Raw genomic sequence first — 17,887 nt, forward strand, 5'->3', positions numbered from 1 at the left:
TAGTTTCTGGTTGTTATGTTGAGGCATAGAGTCCTAAAATAATCAAGTTGAAAAAGCCAGGAAAATGAAATGATTTGAAGGTGCAGCTCTTAAAAAGTGTCCGGGCAGAGACCAAAAGTGTGCAGATAAGAGAGTAGTTCTGTTAATCAGTGTCTTAAAGACTCTGGCATGCTGAAGTTGCATGTTGATGAACTGGTAAGGTTGTTGCCCTCATTTTATGCCTGTTAAAGGGGTGTCATTAAAGCATATCCTAAAATTTGCTTGCATATATATGACTTAACTACTTCGGTGGTATCCTATAATCAGGGTAGTTAGTATCTGAGTGCACTGAGATTCTGCCAGTGCTTTGAAAGCCTGTAAATTTTTAATCTTTGCACTGTACTGCAGAACTTGGCCATGAAAGCTGTCCATCCACCTGTCCCTGAACATCATGGTGTGATAGGTGTGCTGTCCCCACCCTGTCCTGAATAAATTCTGCTGAGTCACAGCCTTACCTGAAGGAAAACACTGCAGGAACCTTTCTAGACACAAACATTATGTATTTCTTTTATTTCTTTATTTTATTTCATTTCAAAGCCAATGCATTCATTGTTTCTAATACTACACAACTATGACAATTACATGTTTTTCGTATTGTTACAGTTTTCTGGTACCATTTACATTTTGTTATGAAAATGAAGCAACACCAAAAAGCTGATCCAGCAAGTTATATGTAAATCCAAAATAAAGTCACATCATAGTAATACATGCTATTACAAAGTTGATGTGCAATATTCTGAAAAATCAACAAATCTGAAAGCTAAGACAAATACACATAAATAATCTAAAGGAATGTACAATAAGCACTGCTTCAGAGAATACTTTGGGTGCCTCTTGAAGCCACTGAATCCGAAGCAGGATGAACAAAACAATCTGGAGGAGAGCTGCATCCTGTGCTGGCAGCTCATCCCCTTGACAAACCAAAAAATGGTAGGAGCTTCCCAACACCTACAGGGATCCTGTACATCTACACAGTGGACAGTTGTGCATTCAGGCACCAGCAGTTGTCATGAGGATGTTTCAGTCTTGTCTGCTCCACAGTTAAATTTTTCTCTGTCCTTGAGGTGACAAGATTTTTGGCACATGACCTAGTATAAGGACATCCTTACATTTTAGGAAGTCAAAAAGTACAAGCCACACTTTATTTTCAGCTTGTATCATACTCTATCTGGCATTTTAGGAAGAATTTACTGAAACTTGTCCTTTTAATTTTAAGAAGCACTGTCTTGCTGTTGACTTGTTCTGTGGCATGGTGTGTTAAATACCAAACTTACCAGTGCTAAACACCAAGCTTACCAGCTGCTTATCCTGTTAACTAGTCACTTGTCATTACATGTTAACTTGAAGCTGTATCACATTTCGTCTCAAGAAGGAATAGCCTTTTCTTCAAATAGCAAAGTAATATTTTAGGCTAGATTTACATTATTCACAGTCCAAGTAAAGATGATGCTGTTGTCATTTTGATGACCTTAAAAATACAGTAATATTGAAGACAGTAAACCTTTACTCCATTACATCTTGTGTGGCTGAAAAAGTCAAATTCAGGCACCAAGTTCTCTTTCTTGGATGAGATGCAGATTCCTATGACTAACATTCTTGCTGAATTTCATTTTCAGTAGGGGATGAAGTTTTCACATCACAATAGCTAAAATCATGTCCATAAATTAGGTCCTTCTGAGAGTGTGGTTCATGAACTACGACAGCACTCCGCACATTGTTCTTCCTTAGGGATTTATGTAAGAGTTCTTTCATTCTCCTGTTTTCTTTGGCTGTGGATTCCCACATGATTTCAAGTTCCCCTTCTGTTTTCCTAGGGAAAAAATGAAGAGAAATCCTAACTTTAACAATGCTTCAGCAGTATAGAATTGCATACAGCATGTGGATAAGCAAATTAGAAGTTGTCTGTATTTAAGTGCTTGAAATTGTCTGACTGAAATTCATTCCTATTTTGCTTTTGAAAAAGCTGAGAGGTAGCTTTAATAGCTGATAATGTAATTAAATAGCTGATTAAATGTAATGCCAAATAGAATATGATCAGAAAAATATCCATGTAAAACTACCCATTATTGGACCCACGTAACAAGTTGGATTAAGTCTGCACAAAGAGCAGTGCATGTGAGACCCAAATACTGTGACTACCACTCTCCACTGACTGGGGCTCCCTTGTGACCACAGCTCTCACATGACACTGCCCCTTCTGCCCAGAGAACTGTGCCCCAAAGGGTCTGATCAGAAGGTGACTCTGTGCTCAGCTAAGGCATCTTTGTGGGAGCCAAACAAAACTGGCATAAACATAGAAGTTAAACAAAGCCCAAGAGCTTGGGTTTCCTTTGACTCCTAGTGTATGTCAAAATACAAAATAATAAAGAAATGATGATCAATGAATGTGGAAAGCATAGCTGTTGCATGGAAAATGAGCACACGTTTTAATACAATAGACTAATAGAGTTCCCTTGAGGACATTGCCTGAAGCACTGAATAGAGCTAGCCTTCTATACAAATTGTCCCAAATACCAGGCTCTAAAAATGAGAAAAAAAGAAATCAATGCAGAACATAAAGGTCCTGAGATTAAATACTACAGTCTACACTGTAGACAAAAGGTGTACACTAGAAAATAGAGAATCAGTACATCTTACAGAATCCTTTGTGGTGGATAACACTGAGAATGAAGGGATGAAAAGTGGCCTAGACATAGTACCAGCCCAATTTGTATTTCACCTTATGACTGGATATATAGACGGAAGATTAAAGAAAAATTATGGAGAAGGGCATAAGATTATTCTTGTACATACTGCTAGGAATGAACTTCTGTGGTGGAAAAGATGAGTAGCCATTCAGAATGGAATTAAAGCAAAAGGTGGCAGGTGAAAGCAGTACAGCTGGCTAACAGTTCAAGACTCTGCCCATGAATGTGAGCAGCCACAGTTAATGAGTTGGACCCTTCCATTTTTGCCAAGTCACTAAAAAGCCATTAAGAAGTAATCTCTCATTTTTCAAACACCAAAACTGTAGATGACTTTGTTCTTATGAAGTATACTTCTCCTTGAGATGGGATAAGATTGTCTAACACTACCAGTGCTCAGAATATGCTTCAAATGCTTTACACAACAGCATTTACCATTATCTTCAGCCTACATTTGGGGGAAATGTGAGGCATATACATGTCAGGATTGAATTCTCCCAACTGGCAGTCCTGTTTCACTCATTGGCTGACCTCTGTATTGTGATCTTGTAACATTTTCAGCATCTTGGTTTTAAGTGAACTTGTATATCTTGATAGGGACACAGCCCTGTTCTCTGTTGCCCCTTGTCTCCAATAGGAGTCTTCAGGCACTGTGCTCAGCCCTCTTATGTTTGACAATACAGGAGAGCTTACTCTGGTTTATCATTATTGTAGTACAGATCATTACCCAGGGTTTATTTCATGCACTGATTTCTGAAATTGAGACTTCTTTAGCTTTTTAAGGTTGTTTCACTGTTTATGCTTGCATGAGCCTGAGGCATAGAATATTTCAAGTAAGATTATGAAACTAAAGATCAGCAAGTCCTGAATTATACTTTAACGCTGTCAGTATACCTGACAAATAGGATTGCTATTTCCAGTCCATACATTCAGCTTAATGTCAACTGCATTGATTTCAGAAAAAAAAAAACCAATTCAAAGAGGTTTGTTTTAAAGCATCCTCATGGTCAAAATTACTTCAAATAGCAAGAAAACAGATGCTTTTAGAGGTTTATCTGAACTCTTCTTGGAGGACTAATTTTTAAACAGAGGTGCAGAGCCAGAGAGTGCTAACTGACTTGGCTTTGGGATAAGCAGTCAGAGCACACTGCTGCCAAGAAAGGGCAGTGCAGCTGCTGCCCCTGCTGAAACACAGCACACTGCAGGCACAGGTCAGGCTTTTCAGTGTGGCACAACATTCTGCTCCAGAGTTCAGCTATTTTTCACATGAGCATCTGAGAAGAAGCAGTGGCATCCCAAGTGTAGTTACACAAGGGGATTTTGTTTGAAAATTTTGACCTGATTGAAATTTAAAAATGCATTCAGCAGAATGGGTTGGGGAGAGGGTGTCTTCTTGCTAGTTACAACTGCCCTTCCCTTCAGGAATTTGGATTACAGAGCAGCTTGGTTACTACAGCTGCTGATGCTCTGTACATTTTTCCCAACACAAAAATTTCCTTGCCTCTACAGCTGGTTTGCCTCTTAAAACACAAGTCTTTGTCACTTAGCATTTAAAACTAGATACATACTCAGTTTAGATACATATATAAAAATTTCATCTGCATTTCCAGACATTTTTAGACAAAAGGCATTACATTCATTTCTTATTAATGTAGGCTATTATTAATGAGTAGAAATAAAAATTTCATTCAACCCCTAACCTAGCAAAATGAAGGATTTTACAACTTGTTGAGAGTAAGCAAAATGCCAGTGCCCCACTGATGTTTGAAGATGAAAAAATTACTAGAAGTAGATTCTGAAAGCAGATTCTTCTTTTAAAAAGAGTTTTCTACCCTTATTGAACTAAATTCATCCAGCCTTAATCCCAGAAGCTTATTTGGGCTGGCTCAAGAATTCATTTTCATCTATCCTGTAACACTTTATTAAAATATTCCTTATCACAAAGATCAACAGGTTTTATTATGTTTATAATTTCACATGTCACCTCACAGATAAGACAGCTCCTCCTCGTTGCCTATGCACAACTGCAAAGCTGTTCTACTCTTGACCCTCTTCCAAGGACAGTTTAATGCACTTTTAAACTTACATTCTGCATCCAAAGCACAGCAGCTGTAACTACCTTCAGGTACTGTTCCTCTGCAGAAGTCTTACGAAATATAACTCCGACCTAAGAACCTCATAAAGGTAAGTGTCCTGTCAAATAAGACTGGAAACATTTATGGACTTGTTTTTTACCCTAGGATCACATCATGAACTTTGTTTATATCTCAGACCACTTCCTTGAGGAAAGGTATGTGATACTGATATCTCTCCAGGTTATTCAGTGACGAATAAAGATGTGTTTATCAGCTGCCTGAAGAACAAAATACTGTTGAATACTTTCACTTAGGTGAAAGGTTGCTGTGAATTTGCAGTATTGTCTAGCAAAGGATGTAATTACTGAGAAGGCTCTACTGAGCAGCTTCCAGGAAGGGAAATCTGTGTATCTTTAAAAGCTTTTATTTATTAGCGGTAATTACTGAAGCGACTCTACAGATCAGCTTCCAGGAAGGGAAATCAGTGTATCTTTAAAGGCTTTTATTTATTAGCTGCAATTACTGAGATGCTCTACAGAGCAGTTTCCAGGAAGGGAAATTTGCATAGCTTTAAAAGCTTTTATTTATCAATTATATCTATATGTGTTTTACTTTGAAAGCCAAGTAGAAAAATTCTCATCCCTTGGAGGCAATGGGTAAGAAATGGAACTTCTGATTTTTGTTATGAGGTGAAAGAATACAGGAGGGGAGAAAATTTCAAAGGCAGGTCATCTCTGTTATGTTTGATGAAAGCCCATGCTAGTTTGGATGCAGACTTGCTAAAAACAGAATGAGAGAAGCAGCACATGAACACATCTCTTTGTCTACACGTGCGTTACTTTTGAGTAAGAAAAGTGACCCAGAATGTAGCACAGGAGACTCTGCTGCAAAGCAAGCACTGGTGACTGTGTGCAGGTGCTTTTCCTTGTCCCTTTACCTGTCAGGCCTACCTGGATTGCTCCTGGCTGTGCCCCACTCACCTGTTTTGCTCCAGCACTTCATTGAGGGTTTCCTGTTTGTCTTGCAGCAGACGCTGCAGGTGCTCTTTCTCTTGCTCATACTGAGCAGTCTTCCTTTCAAATTCTTTCTCCTGCTCGGTCATCTTGAGACTGATATCTCCAAGCTTCCCATACACTTTCTTTTTATACACCTGTAAGGGTTAAAGTTCATAGAAAAAAGTGGGATTATAGGAGAAGTAAGGACAAGTCATTGCCAACAAAAGAAACAGGGATACTGATTTTCAGTTGAATCTTTACATTAATGCTGCCTTGCTCAGTTATGTCAGTTAGGTTGCATTACAGGAATGGGGTATTTTAACCTATTTGTTAATTTGAAGGACTTACACTTCATTTTGTTCTGCATATAAAACTAGTGTGTACAATGAACACCCTGCTGTATGTTTGTTTTATAGTGGACACAATTACCTGCAAAAAAAAGGTTTGTTTTCCAAGATACAAAGCTATGCTTTATAGCACACTGCTTACACTTGCTGAACAGTCATACTTATCAGTACACACCATGAAAAAGTGTTTCTGTTTTGTTAGCTGTTTAATCTTAATACTAGAGGAAGAATAGCTTCACTTGCTGCTTCATGTAACACTCCACTTGTTCAGTGAAGCACAAGTGATTTTTTGATTAATGGCTATAATAACTAAATGATAACTAACGACTGGTCTCATCTCAAAATAAGAAATTATTTTTGTACAAAGTAATTCTGGTTTCTGAAATAACAACCCCATTAAATTGCATAAGCACACAAGAAACTGAAAGCTGGTTTGTGTATTGATACACATTTCTAGATGCTGCTGCTCTTGACAATACCAAATTCCAATATTAACTTATTTTCTCATGATTACAAATAGAATGCTAAAATTGTTATTTTCTCTGCAGATTGTGATATTTCCTACAGGCTATAGAGCAGAGTTTTGGGATGGAAATACCTCCTTTAATAAAACTGTAAACTAATCTAGTGAAGCTTTGAAAATACTGCTATTTATGTCTTGCTAATATAAAGTTTTATCTCAGGTGCTAGTAACTAAGGTTTTATCTTCATCTGAATCAGGGGAGAAAAATTTGAATTTGCCTTTTGGAGGAATTAAAAATGGCATTTTTAGATGTGCTGTACATAAGGCTATACAGTCCTTTCCACAGAGTGTTTCCTTTTTAGCTCTTGCAAAAATGAGTCATTGTGAAGTTTAATTTTCTAGAGGTAATAGGATAACAATAGATAATATTTACCAAAAATATTAGTAATTCAATATTTAAGGCTGACTTATATAGGGTTTTTATCCTAACTTTTCCCTGACTGTTCTAATAGAAGAATAAGAAGCCTGCAAGTTAACCAGTAACATCACTCAACTTTTTTAGATTCCCAGGGAAGTCTCCAAAATGCAGAGTAATGTTATGGAAGGCTAAAGGTAAACAAGTTCCTTCTGAACAGAAGGTTGCTCAGAGGCAGCCTGGAGGAAGTGCAGAGTATAGGGAAGCAGCTGAACCTTCCCCTTGACAGTAAAAGCTCCAGCACTTATCAGGTCCAGCCCAAGTGTGGGACCTGAAATGCCCTCTGTAGGTCAGAAGCCTATAAGAATGTCAAAGAACAAGAGAAAACTTCCTCTTTCAGTTTTATCACGTTGAAGGCTGGTGAATTGTAGCACTGGTGAAACCCTGTTTTTCATCACATGGTCACTGACCATCCAGCTACAGGGTGACCTGTGTTTTAAGCTGAGGTTTGTGTTTTAAGCTGCACTCTGCCTGAGATGCTTCAGGCTCTGTTCCCCCAATCCCACAGCTGCCTCTGTTGGTTCTGCACTCCCACTCTGCCAACTGCAGCTGAGTCCCATGTGCACAATGGTAGCCAAAAGAGAGGGAAAAAATGCACCTTTTTCTTATGTCCATATGATTATAGTCTGATGTATATGTGTATGAGGGATACATTGTTCTGATCCTGCCTCTATGGATGGATTATAATTAAGGCTGTGTAAAATGCAGCCTGGGCAGGTTGGGATGGTTCTGGGCACACTGACGCAAGCAGCTGCTGGCACTTACAGCTCCTTCACAGCAGGCTACTACCTTTGAATTGTTCAAGATAAGCTATGAATGTTCTCTAAGTGAAGCAGGTAGCAGCAAACAGACTGGTGGAGATAATAGTTTTCAGGAAGAAGATGTTAACACATAGGTGGAAGTCAAAATATTTTCCTCTACAGCTGGATAAGGTATTCCACGCCCAAGGTCATGGCATCCCATGTACACAGTAAGCAGCATGAGGAATGATCATGGATGTAGGTGCTGGTACTGAAGAGGACATAATTAACTCCCATCTGAAGTTGTTTCAGGAAGGCATCCTCTTCATCACTGAAGTTCTGTTACACCTTGTGTATTTCATTACAAGATGAAAGTTGGGGAATTTTGAATAAAGAGTTGAATAACATTATTCATACAAACATAGGCTGCTGGGTATGATATATGTAATGATCTAGTCATTTGCTGAAGTAACAAAGCTATTTTCCATCAGTTGTGTTGTTTTTCTCCCATCCTTTACCAGTAAACTTAGTATTGTCCCTTCCAGAAGAGAGCAAACTACTATCTGAAGAAAACTGTCCCCCTTGTCTATAAAAAGTGTTTTAAGTATGATCATCACAGAATAGCCCTGTAATGAGAGTACTGATGAAATTTTTACTGTATGCTACAAAACACTGCCAATTTTCTCCCATGGCAGCTAAAAGCCTCTAAAATACTTTAATTAAGATCACTGACAATTATCTTCAGGGCTGTATAAAAAAATCATATATGGCGGTTGGGGGAGGAAATTCCTTTTTAGTAGTAGATGATAACAGTGCCTGTACTTATAACTTTCCCAGTACAACTGGACTGTGACAGCAGGAAAGGGACAGCCTATTTATTCAGAAGGTTTAGTGAAAGTTTTGTCAGACAGTATTGTGATGTTAATAGAAAATAAAATACTTCCTCTATTCTCAGTGAAAAAGATGTAGACAAACTGTAGAAACTTTTTAATTCAAAGCCAACAAAGTCAATGTTAATTGTTTGGGGAAAAGTTAATCTGTAGTACTATGTGCTAGAGTAAATAAGCAATTTGCACATTGACATTGGCACAGAGATGAAGAGTAAATAGTTGGGAAAGCAACCAAAAAGGGAAAAGATTTATACTGGGGATTCTTCAAAACTATATGTCCAAAGGTATGAGAAACTTGTCAGTACATGACCTTTGACAAAAAACAGTCTAGTATTAAACGGAATAAGACTGAGACTTAAGATAAAACCAACACAAGAAAAGCAGATTGATATATCTGTTACTTAAGCCTCGCTTCATTCATGAATGCCATGAGCAGGAAACACTTTGCAAATTAATCCAATATTGTGAAACAAATTTAAAATTGGAATACTGTTAAAATTACTAGCTTACTAAAGAAATCACTTCATACAGGATACTTCCTTACTCTTGTCTTACTCTATTCTTTAACCTATTTTTATCTTATTCTATTTCTTTAACCTAGGTATCTCTAATCTACTTTTATCTTAATTCTCTTTTCCTATTTGAAAGAGGGGTACAATTAAGTATTCTATTCCCATACAGAACTTGCATAAATACAGGAGAAGCCTTGAGTTTCCTTTAATCTTTCCCCCATTTATTGAAGTTGTAGGCTGAACTTGTAAAATTTTAAAACTATCTATAAACCAGGAAGGTGTCCTAGGTTGCAGTGTAGGATGTGCACAAAGTATTTATTCTGTCCCCATCTTCATGAGCTGTTGAAGCCAGGTGGGACAGTGTTTTCCCAGGCCCCCTCCCTCTGGGCTGCCTTCTGTTAATGGCCCATCAATGCCTTGCCCATCACTCACAGGTAACTCCCTCAAGAGCTCTCTCTGGTTAATGGGCCATCAAGGACCAACTGCAGGAGTCATCATCCCACTGTGAGATGCTCCGCCCATGGGGAGGAGCCAAGCATTCTCACCTGGATATAATCTGGGATTTGGGGCAGTACAGGCAGTCCTCACCCACTGGATTCCCAGAGGACAAGAGTTATCAGACCTTTCTATGGGATCACTGCTTCAAGAAGACATTCTCACCTGGACTGCTTCCATCACCCTGCTCAGGTTGTATTCTGACTCTGTCAATGATCCTCTGTATCACTGCATTTATTTTATTTTACTTTTTTTTTCTTCCTATTAAACTGTATTTCTGATTTGGAGTCTCTCTCTGGTTTTGCTTTCAAACCACTACAAAAGGCTAGAAACTTCTAACTGGGATTTTCCATGGTAATAACAAGCTTTTGAGAGCTGAGGAAGGATAGGGCAAAGCAAAATCCATTTTCTGAGCAACACAGCAAGTAACTTAGTCTTACAAACTTTATGAAAAAAGCACGGCTACAATAGTAAGAGAGATGAACAACTCAAATATAGCACCTTATAGCACCACAGCAACTTCTAGAAAGTATTTGCTTTTGTTACGTTTCAGATTTATCCTAAGAAGTTTAAAAGACTAAACAAACTTTTTTAAGGTACTGTATTGTGCTAATGCTAAATGTTTACTTATAATCCCACTGCTTCTGGCAGAGATTTTCTAGTCTGTTCTCCTTCCTCAAACTCTAGTAGGAAGTATTCTTATTAAACCTGATAATGTTTCTTCTGCCTCAAGGTGATACAAGTAGATATCAGATATGGTTTGGAAAAAAAATCCATTAAAATTACATAGATTTAGTGATCTGCCATCATGTGCAATCTCTCATTCCAGAAATAACATATTGATGGTAGCAACCAAATCCAATTTCTCTAGTTTTTATTATACAACTGAAAGGTTATTTAAACAAAAGAAAAAAAAACAAACAAAAAAACACTAATAATCCAAACACACACAAACACAATTCCATTCCTGTCAGGAACTCTATTTACACAAAATTTTGCTGTAGGAAACATGACTATTTAGTTTGTTATTGTCATAAATTTCAGGCTTTAACCTAACATCACTTTGGTGTCTAATAACTAATGTGAAATTTTCTGCATAGAAGGTGAAAACAGAAGGTGTGAAACAGAATCCAATGTTTCCTAGCCAGTAAGATGGACGCATTTCTTTTCAATTTTGATTAATCTTGGTTTTCTATACAAACGTGGTTAACTCTGGGAAATAAGCTACCTATTATACAAAACAGTGACATACACCAGAATAATTTAGAGATTCTTTGTATACATCAGCTAACATTACAAAATGTGACAAGTTTTGAACATATGAATGAAGGGAATGATTGAAAGGAATTCAGGGAAAACAGGTATTGCAATATTATATGCTGCACTACCTGGGCCCTTGTATTTCCCAATTGGTAACTTAGGACAAAAATAGGGATGAATTCCTGCCCTGATAATTAAAAGATTTGGGGAAAAAATAGTCCATCTTTATGACTGACAAAAAAATAATGGAACCAGTTTCTTAAGTGGCTGCTCCATGAATTTTGAAGGGTCCCATACTGGAAAAATCTAGAGTCTAACAAAGCAGAATGAGTACTCTGAACAGAGTGCAAGCAAGACTCAAATCAGTCCATGGTCTCCTGATTTCAGACACAAAGCACCCTAAGTCCAGATTAATGTTGATAGGAACATGGCAAAGGAACACTGTTAACAGGAACATTGTCTTCTTCAAATGTGCTAACATGAGCAACTGGTTATACAAACAGGTTGTTGTGCAATGAGTACACACAGATCAGAAATACACAACTCTTCAGTGATCAGGAAGTGTTAGGAATAAATATTTATTGCTTCCTCTTCATCAATGACAATTTTGTACTCTAAATGCAAAGGTAGCAAGATGGTAGGGAAAAAATTAAGGCTGGTTTTGTAAACTTGCATGAAAATGAGGGCAGTTACAGTAGGAGATGTGAGATGGTAGATATCTTCAACACAAAGGTTGTTTCTGTTTTTACTAAAACCTCGTGACTAACAAAATTAATTCTGAATCTCTATTTGATAATAATGAACTTGTTGTAATCTAAATTCTTTTTTTCAACAGTGTGTGTATAATTTAAAGATTAATTACACTTGCAGTGAAGGAAAGGAAAAGGTGTCTAATGATGAAGTGGAATGCAAATTCTGTTATCAGAGATTTACTATTTACACTTTTAAGTCCAAAACCCTGATTGTTTTCACAGAATTTGTACTAGACGTTTGACTAAAATGCCTCATTAAAAAGACCGAATTTTCTGTGTTAGCTGTCCTTTTTGCATGAAGTTGAAGGACTCCCTGGTAAGACAAAAATTGTGTCCAAGCTCATAGTAAAAGAGAAAACAGTGTGGAATTCTGACTGAAAAGAACTAGTTTTAATACCAGAAAAATCTGCTTCCTCAGATTCTTACCATGGATCATCAAACTGCTTGGTAATTACAATTATGGAAGTACAAAGCGACCTCCCAGGGAACCCCAGCCCGTGCGCTATCTCAGGTTAGCATGCTGACCATGGCACTGAATAGTATCTCCCAGTTCACAGAATCCCAGAATGAACTAGGTTGGAAAGGACCTTTGAGATCATGAAGTCCAATCTGTGATGTAACACCACCTCATCAACTAAACCATGGCATTGAGGGCCACATGCAGCCTTCTCGTAAACAGCCCCTAGGACGGTGACTCCACCACCTCCCTGGGCAGCCCGTTCCAATGCCCAGTCACTCTTACTGTGAAGAATTTTCTCCTAATGTCTAGCCTAAACCTCCCCTGGCACAGCTTAAGGCTGTGTTCTCTTGTCCTGTCACTAAAGGTATGGGAGAAAAGACTGACCCCTGCCTGACTACAATCACCTTTCACAGAGTTGTAAGGAGTGATAAGGTCACACCTGAGTCTCCTTTTCTCCAAGCTAAACAACCCCAGCTCCCTCAGTTGTTCCTCACAGGGTTTGTGTTCCCAGCCCCTCACCAGCCTCAGTGCCTCCTCTGGATGTGTTCAAGCATCTCAACATCCTTCCTAAACTGAGGGCCCAGAGCTGGACACAGCACTCAGTGTCCTTCCTAAACTGAGACACCCAGAACTGGACACAGCACTCAAGCTGTGGCCTGACCAGTGCCCAGTCCAGGGGCAGAATGACCTCCCTGCTCCTGCTGGCCACACCATTCCTGACCCAGGCCAGAAGCCATTGGCTCTCTTGGCCACCTGGGCACACTGCTGCCTCATGTTCAGCTGTGTCACCAGCACCCCCAGGTCCCTTTCTGCCTGGCCACTGTCCAGCCACACTGTCCCCAGCCTGTAACACTGCAGGGGGTTGTTGTAGCAAACATACAGGGCTTGGCACTCGGACTTGTTAAACTCCATGTAATTGGACTCTGCCCATCCATCCAACCATTCCAGGTCCTTCTGCAGAGCCCTCCTACCCTCCAGCAGACCAACAATGCTCTCAGCTTGGCATCATCTGCAAATTCACTGATGGTGGACTCAATCCCCTCAATTCAGACCATCAAGGAAGATATTACACAGGATTGATCAGTGTCCCAGCACAGACCCCTGAGGAACACCACTGGTGACCGTCCCCAGCTGGATGCAGCACCTTTCCCCACCACTCTCTGGGCCCGGCCATCCAGTCAGTTCCTAACCCAGCACAGAGTGCTCCTGTCCAAGCCCCAGGCTGATAGCTTTTCCAGGAGTGTGCTGTGGGAGACAGTGTCAAAGGCCTTGCTGAAGTCGAAACAGACAACACCCACTGCCCTGCCTGCATCCACCAGGTGGGTCACCTGGTCATGGAAGGAGCTCAGGTTGGTCAGGCAGGACCTGCCCTCCTGAACCTACGCTGGCTGGGTCTGATTGCTCAGCCATCCTGTGGGTGCTGTGTGATGGCACTCAAGGTGATCTGTTCCATTACCTTACCAGGCACTGAGGTCAGGCTGACAGGCCTGGAGTTCCCCAGATCCTAAAAAAGTTTTCAGAACTAAAATACCGAAGTAAATTATGTTTCCTTAACAACAGTTCCTGCCCAGAAATTATTTATTGTGTATTCAACTTATTTGATATTGCTCTATTACTCTCTAAACTTCATGTGGTTCTACTGGTAATCTACAAAATGTTTTGCACAGTGAATGAATTTTTATGAAGTTTTACACTAATTGCCAAATTCCAAACTAAAAATGGGTATTTATAAAAGGAATCAATTTTAATTTGCTATATAACTTCAGCATAAACAGTTTAAAATATGTCATAAAGCTATGTATACAATTATGGACATGGTTTGGGGTTTTATTTTATCAATAGTTTGTTATTTAGCTTTAAAGATTTTTGTCTTGAGTAACAGGTCTGCTAAATCTTGATTTATTTTGAGATTTTGCAAAGAAAAACATAAACCATAGGATTTTTAAAATTTACTTTCTCCAAAAGAATTAATTAAAAGGGAGAATTCTGCATCAGGAGACCACATCCCCTTTTATGTGCAAGGCCTGTGCAAATGACCTGACTTCAGAGAGAGTGTGTGCCACATTGGACACATTGTGTTTCCAGTGGAGCATGGCTGTCCCACATAGCCTTCCTTCTTTCCTTCCATCAAGAAAGATTTGAAATGAGGTGAAAGAAGCCCCAGAAAAATGTTCTGAGACACACACACTTGCCTCTGACCTGTAAGAGTTTTGGATGAGCTTGTGTTTCTGAGATGCAAGACAACAAACTCCGCAAACGGTAAATATAAGTATATGTAGTTATATCTAAAAAATAGAAAATACAAGTGTCTACAGTGTGAGTCTGTCAGTAGCTCAAAGCTGTAGGTTAGTAACTTTTCTCTCCTCATAACCTGAGAACTCTATGTTCTACTTCATACGACATAATTTGTACTTCATATCTTGTATCTATCAGAAATATCTGAAGACCAAGGCAAAATAACCTTTTCTAAGATAAGAACTAGCCTAAGACATTATCAATAACTGTGCCACCTTTTTCAGAAAAATAAATGTGTTTTAAGTACTATTATCACTGGAGATGGATTACACCTAAATACTTCATAAGCGGTTTATTCTGAATCTCAATAGAGGGCAGTTACCCAATTTGTGATTTCCTGAAGCAAAAAAGAAATAAATCATACTAGCTTTTAGAAAAGTTTCATTAATACAATAATCAAAGAGCATATGGTATTTGTAGGTGTTGTGTTACTGTTTAAATCCCCTGCTTTACTGACAAAAATAAAAAATGAAAAGGTTTTGCAAGTAGAATAATCTTACTTTTGCTAAATAGAAACACATTTAAGAACTTTATTTACAGACTTTTTTCTAATTTCCATTAAGAGTGGATAAAGATTTTGTAACTTGTTTTTGCACTTAAAATTCACTACATGTAAATGTTCTTAATTTTATGCCAACCTCTCCTCTACCCCTTATCCTTAGTAGTCACAGATCTATTATATTGCAGAAGATCTACATTTCACAAGAATACAAGCCACTGTCTTAGTAGCAGAGCTAGACATGAATGATAGTGAAAAAAGCTAAAAATATTTTATGGCTTTATTAGTATAATTACGTAAATCTTTTACAGTAGTGTTTCATGCATTCAGGTATTTTAGGAAGGGTTCCTTACAAATTCAAGCTATTTTTCAGTTTGCTGCTCTTTCTTTACACTTACAACTTCATTTATTTTCTTTGCTGCTGATTGCTATGCTGCATTGATCCTTACAATGAAATTGCAGAAGGAGATGGTCTCCATTGACATAGTGGTGGTGCACATTTGTGTCATTTGATACAGGAATAGCAGTGGAGGTCTTGACTAGCAAAGTACAACATGGAGACTCTCTGCTTTAGGATAAACTGAACAAACTTGACTTAATACAAAACAGCTTTTGAAAGTAATATATACATTACTTTCTAGATACAGAAACCAATATACCAGGTATCTTTCTCCTTTCTTTTCTTTAAGATTACAGTAAAAGCAATCATGGTAGCACCAAAAATGCTGAAACATAAATGTTTCAAATTTATTTCACTGTTCTATTGCAATGACATACTGTGCTTTTTATTTGTTTAGAGAGTTGGAAAGATAACTTATAATGTATTCTCTAACTAGGCTAGATGTTTGAACATCCTCTGAGTTTCTCAACCTTCTACCCTATGGTCACAAGAAAGTACTTGATGCTAACTGTACACTTGAGATAACACTTTTAACTCTTCCAAATCTAATTGTAATGGACTTCAAGTTGAAGCAGTGGTATAGCCTCAAAAAAGTAGAAGAGAGAATATTTGGGTTTCAATATAGAGCAAAAAATGAAATATAAATAATCTAGTATTATTACAACCAGTCATAATTCCCCAGGTAATGATGCAAACGCGATGATCTGGTAGATATGCAATGCACAAATACAATGGAAGAAGACACTAGTGAAAATTATAATGATGATCTATTTTGGTTTTGAAAACTTTTAATCTATACATAAGTCTTTCATTAAAACACTGACACAGATTAACTACTTTTCTCATTAAAAAACCCAAACACTTCACAATAGATACTTAGCTTAGAAACACTGCTTACCTTAACTTTTTCTTCCAGTCTTCCTAAGCGTAGACTGCCTTCTACAATTTTCTTGAGAACGCCATGATTCTCATTTTCCAAACATCTGGCCTGGAACCATGCAGTATACAAAGCTACATGTAACCATTCTGTGTTTTTGTCAGGGCAGACAAAATGCATACAGTGAGGGAGACACAACAATTCCATTTTGAACTCCAACACTCTGAAGAACCAACATGGATAAAGAGTCCTAGAAATTATTCTCATAACAGCTCATTAATAATTTGTCAACTGACTGTTAATACTATGAAGCAGTATTATTCTGAAATGAAATATACTTACTGCAAACCAAACCAATTCTGTGGTTTTTTTCTACAGCTATATCTATGTATACATAGGGATCCCATTTTTATGCATGAGACTCATCCTTTGAGTCACATTTAACAATATGGTCTCAAACAAGCCCTTGAAATTGTCAGGCCAAGGATATTTCTAATATGGTATGCTTAATATTTAACAGTAGATCTCTCAGAGATTGGGATCTAAGAATCAGTTCCCCCAGTTTCTAGGAGACATTTATTGTGCCCAGTTTCACAATCCTGAAGTCCAGTTTGTAGTGGACAAGGATTTGAGTTGTGTCACCATAGTTCCTCTTCTAAAATTAGGAATTATTAACTGCTGTATCTTTTTATCCAGTGCTGATGACAACCTTTGTCTACTAACTGAACAACAAGTAAAAGAAGCTTTATTTCAACAAAGTTTTGTGAAATTATATCAGATTCAATTTGAAGACAAGAGTATAAATATGAAAAATTGAAATCATGCCCCGTGTCTGTAAAAGAAACAAAATGGGCTTACAAAAAGCCCAGAAACCTCCATGACAGGCACTTGCACTAAAAAGAAACTCAAAAACTCTGAATCAGCCTGTCAAAATGACTGTTAACCAGTGAGGAGCAATAATATGCATCCACAGCAGAAGGTCCATAAATAACTTCAAGGACAACAGTCCGCCCTTAGACTCAAAAACAAACATTAAAATTTTATGATTTTGTCCTATTTTTAAATATATGTAGGTCAACAACAGCTTCTAAAACTAGGTTAAAAAAATCTTTTAAACTTGATATGTTGCATTGCATACAACAATGCTCATGTGAATTAAGGCTTAATTATATTACCTCCAGAAATAAGGATAGTTGCATTTAATTACTCCTCTAGAAAAAAAAAATCTTTCACTGCTCCTATCCTATTTGCTAAAGTTCTACTTAAATAGAGCTAAATCCTTAAACTGGAATTACAGCTTTATTCTTTGATAATTCAGATTAATAATAACTTGTGCCAGTAGCATGACAACTGTGTGAAATATCAATTAGGTCATATTAATTATTTAACAGTAATTACCAAAAATACAAGATGATCACGTTCCTTAGCTATCTTCTCCACCAGCCCAATAAGGTTTGTTAGATAGTGATGGGCTGTGACTTCTTTTTCCATTGATTCCTCCAGCTGCAGTTGCAAAAGACCTATTTTCTTCTTTAATCGTCTATAAAAGAAAAAGGAAAATCTTTAGATTGGGAATTAGCTATGGCCTTAAAAAACTTGTATCACGTGCAAATCAACATGTACAAGTCT

The 17,887-nt window shown here is 37.9% G+C and overlaps 1 protein-coding gene across 1 annotated transcript in view; it reads right to left on the reverse strand.

The window, feature by feature from the left end:
* Window positions 1-541: 541 nt before the first annotated feature.
* Window positions 542-17,887, reverse strand: part of CEP89 (centrosomal protein 89) — a 36,390-nt gene continuing 19,044 nt past the window's right edge. Inside the window, exons 16-19 of the mRNA XM_066327960.1 lie at window positions 17,657-17,798; window positions 16,280-16,369; window positions 5,779-5,948; window positions 542-1,849 (exon numbers count right to left, since the gene is read on the reverse strand). Of these exons, the coding sequence (XP_066184057.1) occupies window positions 1,627-1,849; window positions 5,779-5,948; window positions 16,280-16,369; window positions 17,657-17,798 (625 nt within the window). The 3' untranslated portion in view covers window positions 542-1,626. The remainder of the gene's footprint in view (window positions 1,850-5,778; window positions 5,949-16,279; window positions 16,370-17,656; window positions 17,799-17,887) is intronic.

The sequence above is a fragment of the Sylvia atricapilla genome, chromosome 12 (genome assembly GCF_009819655.1).
Source record: "Sylvia atricapilla isolate bSylAtr1 chromosome 12, bSylAtr1.pri, whole genome shotgun sequence".
Classification (NCBI taxonomy): domain Eukaryota; kingdom Metazoa; phylum Chordata; class Aves; order Passeriformes; family Sylviidae; genus Sylvia; species Sylvia atricapilla.